Source organism: Rhamphochromis longiceps, linkage group LG3 (assembly GCF_057381845.1).
Source record: "Rhamphochromis longiceps isolate RC_006_pf linkage group LG3, R_longiceps_female_GT1.1, whole genome shotgun sequence".
Classification (NCBI taxonomy): Eukaryota; Metazoa; Chordata; class Actinopteri; order Cichliformes; family Cichlidae; genus Rhamphochromis; species Rhamphochromis longiceps.
The window spans coordinates 25,321,521-25,331,375 of record NC_140559.1 but is presented as its reverse complement, the minus strand read 5'-3'; the positions used below and the strand labels follow the sequence as shown (position 1 = coordinate 25,331,375).

The 9,855-nt window shown below is 40.6% G+C and overlaps 1 protein-coding gene across 1 annotated transcript; it reads right to left on the bottom strand.

Annotated features, from left to right (window-relative positions):
• Positions 1 to 1,072: 1,072 nt before the first annotated feature.
• Positions 1,073 to 1,886, bottom strand: LOC146673644 (uncharacterized). The gene is made up of 2 exons (XM_085400985.1): positions 1,812 to 1,886; positions 1,073 to 1,720 (listed from the first exon to the last, which is right to left on the bottom strand). The coding sequence occupies exons 1-2, from the start codon at positions 1,884 to 1,886 to the stop codon at positions 1,073 to 1,075; spliced, it is 723 nt and encodes a 240-aa protein (XP_085257111.1).
• Positions 1,887 to 9,855: the final 7,969 nt, after the last annotated feature.

Below are 9,855 nucleotides of genomic sequence, written 5' to 3'. Positions count from 1 at the left end.
CACCTTATGCCAGGATAACTGGAAGAAAAAAGCCATGAAGACATAAAATACATTGGAAACAATGTTGTACGCTGGTGCCTTACTGATGATTCAGATGATCCTTAAATGTATTGAATCATATTCTCCTTTAGCTTTAAGCCAAATAAAGTAGAAATGACAGTGTTTACCAGTTAAAATGGACACTGAGTGAAAACAATCCAGGAAATTTTGAGAGAAAATAAGTGACAAGAATATTTTGCAGTGGTGTGTGATGGCAAATGAAAACCCGCTGACCACAACCCAATACAGCTGCACTGCACTGGCGAAGGCAAACCTTTAGACAGTGGGAATATTTTCTAGTGGTGCATGATCATAAAGTCCTTTAAGAGCTAAAGAAAGTTCCTAACTTCAGCTTGATGGAGCTACATTTCACCAATAAAGACAGAACTTGAAACTAATTTTTGGGTTCTAGACTAAGGAACCCGTCAGCTGAGGGGTGGTGGGTTTAGAGCAGGGGTGGGCAGTCTCAGTCCACGAGGGCCGGTATCCTGCAGGTTTTAGATCTCACCTTGGGTCAACACACCGGAATCACATGATTAGTTCGTTACCAGGCCTCTGAAGAACTTCAGGACATGTTGAGGAGCTAATTTAGCCATTTACAGTTTTTTCTGATTGCTTAAGCACATTTTTTGTAACTATTGGCTAATTTTGCAAAACTCTACACACAAATAAAAAAAACCTGTCACCCAATTATCAAAACATTTTAGTTCTCTTGCAAAAGTGAACACAGCTAGATTAACTCTTCACACCTTTATAAAAATGGTGTTTTCGTATCAAACAGTACACACAAGCCATCATCTACTAAGCACACAATGCGCCAACTGCACACTGATGGTATGAATACAAAACACATCTGGCTTTTGCTTTCTCTGTGTACAGATGTCAATTTGAGGTCACACCTTTGTCATAGTGTCATGTAAACATACAAGGAACCAAACGTCAAGTATTGGTGTTTATTCACACTCATCAAAACCAAGACAAAGTCAGAACACAAAATAGGAATTCCACAAATAAAAGGAAAAAAAAAAGACAATCAGCCTACATCATGTCGTCTTTCTGGGTCCGGCCACAAAATTTCGTCCACATCGCATGCGATATCCTCCAGTCCAAGGCACCGGGGAAAATATCTCCTTGAATGCCGTATCCAGGCCTGACATGATGCCTGGTCAATATCTCCACATGCCTCCTCCATTGCCTGTAAAAGGGCTACCTGTTGATGAGGATGACGGTCATATACTTTCCAGCGCCAGGCAGAGAAGAACTCCTCGATGGGATTCAAGAATGGAGAGTATGGAGGGAGGTTGAGTGCCATGAAGGATGGATGGTCTGTAAACCAGTTGCGGACCAAAGCAGCCCTATGGAAACTAACATTGTCCCATATGATGACATATCGGGCCTGCTCTGGTCTCTGAACAGTGAGCATGTCATGCAAGGTGTCCAGGAATGCAATAATGTGTGCAGTGTTGTATGGGCCTATGGTTGCATGATGGTGAACAACACCATTTTGGCTTATAGCTGCACACATGGTTATGTTACCACCACGTTGTCCTGGGACATTGATGATGGCACGGTGTCCAATAATGTTCCTGCCACGTCTCCTGGTTTTACTGAGGTTAAAACCGGCCTCATCTACAAAAAGTAGCTCATGTCCCATCGCATCTGCTTCTAGTTCCATCACTCTCTGGACAAGACAAAACAAATGCAACACATCAGGCCCATGCACAACACTACAGTATGCACTTCCAAATTCAGAACCAATGACACTAGCTTACCTGCACATAGTCATATCGCAGTTGCTTTACACGTTCTGTGTTTCTGTCGAAAGGAACTCTGTAAATTTGCTTCATTCTTATTCTGTGGCGCGCAAGTACACGACTTAGTGTAGAAATGCTTGCACTGTGTATATTTTGAAAGATGGTGTCATCATCCATTATGCGCTGCTGTATTTCACGCAGTCTTATTGCATTATTGGCAATCACCATGTTCACTATATGGGTCTCTTGCTCTGGAGTGAACATTCTGCCTCTGCCCCCAACATCTGGACGTCTAGCAATTCTGTAAAGTAACAATTTCTGTATTTTTGCATGTATGGTACTGTTGTGTTTCCCATTAGAGTATGGCAGTGCTACAAAGTACTTACCGATTCTCATTTCGAAATGTCCTAATGATGCTTGCCACAGTGTAGCGGCTCAGTTTAGGCTGAACACGTTGGCCAGCTTCCCTCAGGGTCATCCCATGGTTGATGACATGGTCCACTATTGTAGCTCTGGTGTCATCAGTTATTCTGTTTCTTACTCTTCTTACCCTTCCTCTTTCCCCTCCCCGTCCTCTTCTTGCTCCTCCACGTCCTCTTCCTCCAACTTCTTCACCTCCACGTCCTCTTCCTCCAACTTCTTCACCTCCACGTCCTTTTCCTCCAACTTCTTCACCTCCACGTCCTCTCCCTCGGCCTCCTCTGATTCTCACTCTTCTCACTCTTACTGCTCCTTCCATTGTACTCCACATAGACAGCTTACCTGTATTATAGTGCTTAGGCTGATTGCAAAGTGGACTAATTATCTAAAACAGTTTTCACATGTGAAAGTGTGCCAGACAGTTGGCAAATTAGTGTTAATGATAGACATACATGTGTATACTTTTGCTAGGAGTGTGTTGGAAATTTGGTAATTGGGTGTTGTGCAGTGAATTGTGCCTACAGTTTTGCAAAGTGTGTGTTACAAAATTGCAAACTGAGTGCAAAGCAGTTTTTGTGCTTTTAGTTTTGCAAACTCAGTGAGTGGTTTTGCTATAAGTCTGAATAGTTTTAGAAATTGTGCTACAGGAATCACAGTTAGGGTTTAAGCATTCAGAAAAAACTGTAAATCAGCTGTGTTGGTTCGAGGACACATCTAAAACCTGCAGGGACACCGGCCCTCGTGGACTGAGATTGCCCATCCCTGGTTTAGAGTCTATCCCAACTGTCAGAGGCTAAGAGCCAGGGTACACACACTGGACAGGTTTGCAAACTGTTGCAGGGCTAACACAGAGTAACAGAAAACCATTCACAACTACAACCAATTTTGAATCACTTACTTAACCAAATGCATGCCAGAGTACCCAGAGAGGACCCATGCAAAATCAAAGACAGTTAAAAATGGGATGTCCTTGCTGTGAACAAACGGTGTTGACCACAGTACAACCGAGCTAACAGCCTACAAATTAATTCTCCATAAATTGATCAAATAAACTCTCAAATTAAAGCTGAAGCTCTCCAATTTATGCCCACGTTACAACAGCTAGGGTAGCACAGTGGTGCTATGGTTAGCACTCTTACCTGAGTTCGACTCGACTGCCTTGTTCTCTGGTACTTCGGCTTACGGAATACCTTTGATAGCTGGCATAGGCTCCAAAGGGCGAGCCAACCCTGATAAGTGGAAGAGAATGGATAGATAACAATGACTAACTGTACTATAGACCTGTTTGTAAAACAGAAATCAATAACTTACTCACATGTAGCCAAGTCTGACACCACTTGCATTTTTATTTATATATACACTATGACCTTCAGCAAACATAATTTCCCATGAGCCTTGGTGGTAAATGTCACAACTTGATATCATTATCCAAGACCTCTCTGGCTTTCTGTGGTGCTTAAAGGCCCCAAACAGTTATTGATACTAAAGATATAAAGATATAAATCTTTGAAAACTATTATGAAATTCCCTTTTTGTTTAAAAAGGAGAAAAGCAAATAGTCGCTGACATTTTAACAAAGCAGAGGAGGAAATTGCGCATTTTCAGCAGCAATCCTTATTTGGGGCAGCAGCATTTCTCCATCTATCTCCAGGGTGTGCAAGAGTAAATGAGATGTTGCAGAACGACCTTCATTATGAAACATACAGTAATTGAGAAAATAAAGACGTTTTGCCTCTCAGCGTTAACTGGGTTCATCAACTCATGTCAAGTGTGGCTTGAACTACATTAGAGCATATGAAAATTTTCCTCAACAGACACATTGCCTCTTTTGCAGCATCCTTCTGGCTAACACAATCTTTAACCCGCCTTCCAATCAGATTCATTTCATCAGGGATTAATTTCTACAGTTTCTCACCGGCACAGTTTTGTTTTTTTTACTGCAGATTAGTGTTCATTTATATTCTGTACTGAGCTTTTTTTCATTTTTAATTCATAATTTTTACACCTTAATGTTCACTCAAGTCTGGATGTGATAGTTGGTGACTAAGTTAGGTATAATTGTAGTAAATGATGGAGGATTTGATGGACATAAGCAAAAAATCAAGGCTAAAGCCCAACAAAAGTAAACTGAAGGAAACGGTTTCCAGGGCCTAATCCGTGGATCGACTTCCTTCGAGGCGTGGACGTCTATCAGCAGAGAATGTACCTTCACCTATCAGCAGAGAATGTCCCTTAGTCTGTAACACAGTCAAATATATTCTCAAGTAATATTCAAGCATGCCATTCAGCGTGTTAGTACGAGCTCGGGAGCAGCTTGGGAGAACAAGAAAACAGAGACTGCTTCAGATTGTCTTCCCAAAGTGACTCAACTTTATTCACAAGTACAACAGTTTATATAGAGGGTAAAATTCATGAGACAGCAGATTTATCAGTTTAAACCAGTACAGACCAAGATAAGGCAGCGTCTTCCTGCCCTTGGGTGAAGAAGCATCCTTTGTGTAGTTTATCAGTTCAGCTACAATTATGATTATCTCAGCGACATATTTTCAAGGCACAAAACAAAGAGTTCTTACATTAGTGAAATCTGAAACAAACCATTTGGCCTTCAACAGGCGTCTCCTAAGAGATTTAGAAACTAATGTAGCTGAGGGAGTGATCTCTGTGGTATTTCAACCTTGTACCAGCCTGTGATTCTCACACATCAATTCTTGGGTCAAAGAGAAAAATAACTAAAACAAAGGGGCCTTATTGAATGACAGAGTTTTCCTGCATAATGTCACTATAAAACAATATCCAGTAAATGCTACCATGGTACTAAAATACCTAACATAAACCATTAAAGAAAAAATGAGGCACTAAAATGGTTTTGCTTGTATAAAAAGTTCCTGCTTCAAAACACAAGCCCACTGAATGTCAATGATATCCTCTTTTGACTTAAACAAAAAAGGATTGGATCTAAATAAAACAGCAACAAACAATTTCCAGAAGGTCAGTGCCTATATTAAATCCAGCTGAATGCATTCTCCTCTCTGTTTGGAAACAATACGTGCTTATTGTTCTGCTTTTCATAAAGTGCTGTAGCACTAAACAGTGCGTCAAGTGAAACCTTGTATTGCCTTGACATTATTATTAACAATAACAATAGTGGATTGGATGTGATCTTCTGCTACACTTGGTGACAAACATACCACTCAGACCTGCAGGCAGTACATTTACTGATATAATGGGAAGTTTGAATGTTAACAGAAAACCTATTCCCCATCAAAATAGATGTGGAAATAGATTTAGTAAGCTCCGTAGAGCCGAATGCTTGAGCTAAAGAAGAAGAAAATAAAATAAAAGGGGAGATAAAAAGAAGAAACCAGAGAACAAATTAGGATTTATCTTTCTTGAGTATTAGGGTTACTTGAGGACGAAGGAGAGGAGGTACCATACACATCTGCTAAAGAAACCTTTCCACACAGTCAGACACACTGAAGTCTCCCCCCCTGACTCCCCTTCATGTCTGTGTAACAATCAAAGTGCTTCAGTACCTGCAGAGAGGCATCAGAAATGTATTTCCTTTGTGTCTCTTTGAGGAAGAATCGTGTTGCTTAAGATCAAGAGCCAGCTGTTAATACTTGCTTTTTTAGAAGATGTTCTGATGTGGACAATTCCAGATCTATCTGTGCACAGCATCTGGTCTGCACTTTCAACCAGCATCTAGATTATGTTTGTTAATTTAGTATAATGTGAAAGACTATTTAAAAGAACCAAACTATCGGTAGTAATATAGTCCAATATTGGGTAACCAGTGTTTCACCCCAAACAATGTCTTCCTCTTTCAGCTGGTCCCTTTAGGGGTCGCCACAGTCGATGATCTTCCTCCATCACACCCTGTCCTTAGTATCCTTCTCTGTCACACCAAATCTCTTCATTACATCAGCAAATCTTCTTTGTAGTCTTCCTCTTTTCCTCCTGCCTGGCACAGAGTCAGCTTCTAAAGGGTTTACTCTGCGTCATCCCAGCCCTGAATATGGGCAGAAATCTGTGCCATCAGAAACTGAATTTGAATAAGTTCAATTTGAATTTGAATTGCTCAGATTGAATCTGAATTGTAACTTGAATAAATGCTTTTGAAAACTGAATTTGAATTAGTCTAATTTGAAATTGAATTTATGGTTTGAAAATGATCATCACTAAATTGAAATTGAAATTTATATTTTGAAAATGAATTGATTTGCTTTGAAACTGCATTTTATCCTTTAAAAATTCAGCTCTCGAATAATTTCAGTTTCACTTCTCACCATTCAGTTTCAGTTCTACAATTCAGTTTTTTGGAACTTACATCCGGTTCCGGTTCAAGAGCAGATTAATAGAACTAGGTTTTACTAGCGGACCGAAAGTGTTACCGACGGGAATCTACAGCGTCTTGAGCTGAATTAAGACTTCAGAAGTCATTCGTCATGTCGAATGACCAGCGGATAAACTCTCAGGTTGGTAATAAATGTATTACATGTATAAGAACAAGCGTCGTGTTAACAAATGATAGCCGTACAGTAACTGTTATGCTTATTGTAGCTGTTAGCTAAAAACGCTAATTTAGCGTAGTTTGCCCTGAATTCGGCTTTGACAACAAATATGATCGACTGTTTCTAGTAGAATTCCAAAGTTGTCATCTTGTACCCTCTCAGAGTACCCCCTCTGTATGCTTGCAGAGACCCCTACAGTAGGGAAACATGCAAAACGGTGCCCAAACCTTTGTATTTTAGCTTTATTTATGTCTTACACAGCATCCAACTCTTTCGCTAACTTAATAACTTTAGCTAAAGTGAATAGTTAGTCTAATTCATTAGTGCAGCATTACTGGATCACCTCTGTTTGAAGTGATATAATATGATATACAACTATCACTGAAACAGCAAACTTTGTAAATAAGCAAACAACACTTCTCATTCTCTAAACGTTTGGCCACAGCTGTAGATTACACTATCAGTGCTTGTTCACTCTTGACAATAATAACATTTCTAAATTTACTTTGTGCATTTACAGGTAAACAATATCTAATATTTTATCTAAATGACTGCTTTGTCTTTGAAAAGGGTGAAGAGCCTGAGACAGTCCAGTTCTACTCTAAGTACATCCTTACAGTGGCTCACAGGACAAGGCTACATTCCTGTCCTGCCAGAAGAGAAGAGAAACTTCAGAGTCTTCATGCATCTGCCTCTGGATCAAGGACTTCCTGACAAATAGACCAGTCTGTCAGACTCGGCCCCCACCTGTCCAGCACCATCACACTCAGCACCGGGTCTCCACAAGGATGTGTTTTGAGTCCCCTGCTGTTTACGCTCTACACATCCGACTGCTCCCCTACCCATCTCTCAAACACCATCATAAAGTTCGCGGATGACACCACAGTGGTTGGACTCATCTCAAGGGGGGATGAGTCGGACTACAGAGATGAGGTCAACAGACTGACTGAGTGGTGTTCAGTTAACAACCTCCAACTGAACACCACGAAAACTAAAGAACTTATCTTGGACTTCAGGAAGGGCAGAGCAGACCCGGCCCCACTTTACATTCACGGGAGCTGTGTGGAGAGGGTACACTCCATGAGGTTTCTGGGCGTGCACATCTCTGATGACCTCTCCTGGACTGCAAATACCACGGCGGTGGTTAAAAAGGCCCAGCAGCGTCTCTACTTTCTGAGAGTGCTCATGAGGAACAACGTGGAGGAGAGGCTGCTGGTGACATTTTACAGAGCCACCATAGAGAGCATCCTAACGTACGGCATAACAACATGGTATGCAGGGTGCTCAGCTGCGGACAGGAAAGTACTGCAGAGGGTCATCAACACAGCCCAGAAGATCACTGGCTGCTCTCTGCCCAGCCTGGAGGTCACTGCAAACTCTCGGTACCTCAGCAGAGCTGGCAATATCATCAAGGACCACTCTCACCCCAGCAACCAACTGTTTGAACTATTACCGTCAGGCCGACGGTACAGGTCACATAAAACCAGGACAAACAGATTCAGGGATAGCTTCTTTCCCAGAGCTATCACCGTAGTAAATAAGCACAAAAACAATTGAACCTATTCCATACCGTCACTGTCATTATATTATGCTGCTATTCATACTGTCATTATATTAATGCTGCTATCCTGTATATCAGAATCAGAATCAGAATCAGAATACTTTATTGATCCCTGGGGGAAATTATTTTTTGTTACAGTGCTCCATTTTAAACCAATATATATATTGTACATACTATTGTTTGAGTACTTACGATTGTTTTTTTTGTTTTTTTCTTGTACTTTTTATATTTTACATTTATATTTATTATTGAAACTTGCACCAAGAGAGCGGCACTCCAATTTTTTTGTACTCTGTACAATGACAATAAAGGCTATTCTATACAGTTCAACCACACCTGTCATATTCCGTATGACAGGGGTCTCAAACTCCAGTCCTCAAGGGTCAAAGTGTCATGCAACTTTTCCATGCCCTCGAGGACTGGAGTTTGAGACCCCTGCCGTATGGTGTTCATGCTGTTTTCTACCCCACAGTTACAGCATGTCTGACTGCCTGTTCAGCATATGCAAAAATATATGATGAGTTTAAGCATGTGATGACTAAGGCCTTCCATTATGGTGTTTGTCATCACATGTCACAGACATCTGGATGATCATTTGGAATAAACAAAAAACTAAAAACTTGTTACTTCATCTGTTGTCTTTATTATTATTATTATTGTTCTTATTTTACACTTTTCATTGTTAGGTATTAGGTTTATTTGTAGTAGTCCTTTCCAACGTCTTTCCCTCTTCCATGTTACTGTGTCAGCTTGTCAGCATCTATTTGGGTTTGGAAGTGGAACAGAAAGTAAAGAAATCCAAAGTGCCATTAAAACCAGGAGAGGTTCTTATATTTCAGAAGAAGGGATTAATTCAAAAGAAATGACCTCAATGCCATATTTTATTTAGGAACCCTAGAGAGCACTTTGCAAAATAACACATTCTTATAATTTCACCCTCAGATGAGCCAAGCTACGACTGTCAGGGAAGGTGATGTAGGTTCAGAGCATATGAGAGTGGTTAAGTTAATGTCTCTTGTCTAGATGAAGGCACAAGAGGGATCAATGGCAAGGCGTAGAGATTCAGTATCTTCAGTCTTCAGTGGACACTCCATTTCTGGCACAAAACACCTGTAAAAGATGGTCGATTTAGGAGGTGACCCGACAACTTCAGCCTGTCAAACATAGTAATGGAGCAGTATGCTTTAAAAAAAAAATCTAATTAAGCATGCACTCAGTACCCTAAGAATTATTATAGTAGTTAAACACAGTGATAGTTGTATATCACATTATATCACTTCAAACAGAGGTGATCCAGTAATGCTGCACTAATGAATTAGACTAACTATTCACTTTAGCGAAAGAGTTGGGATGCTGTGTAAGGCATAAATAAAGCTAAAATACAAAGGTTTGGACACCGTTTTGCATGTTTCCCTACTGTAGGGGTCTCTGCAAGCATACAGAGGGGGTACTCTGAGAGGGTCCAAGATGACAACTTTGGAATTCTACTAGAAACAGTCGATCATATTTGTTTGTCAAAGCTGAATTCAGGGCAAACTACGCTAAATTAGCGTTTTTAGCTAACAGCTAC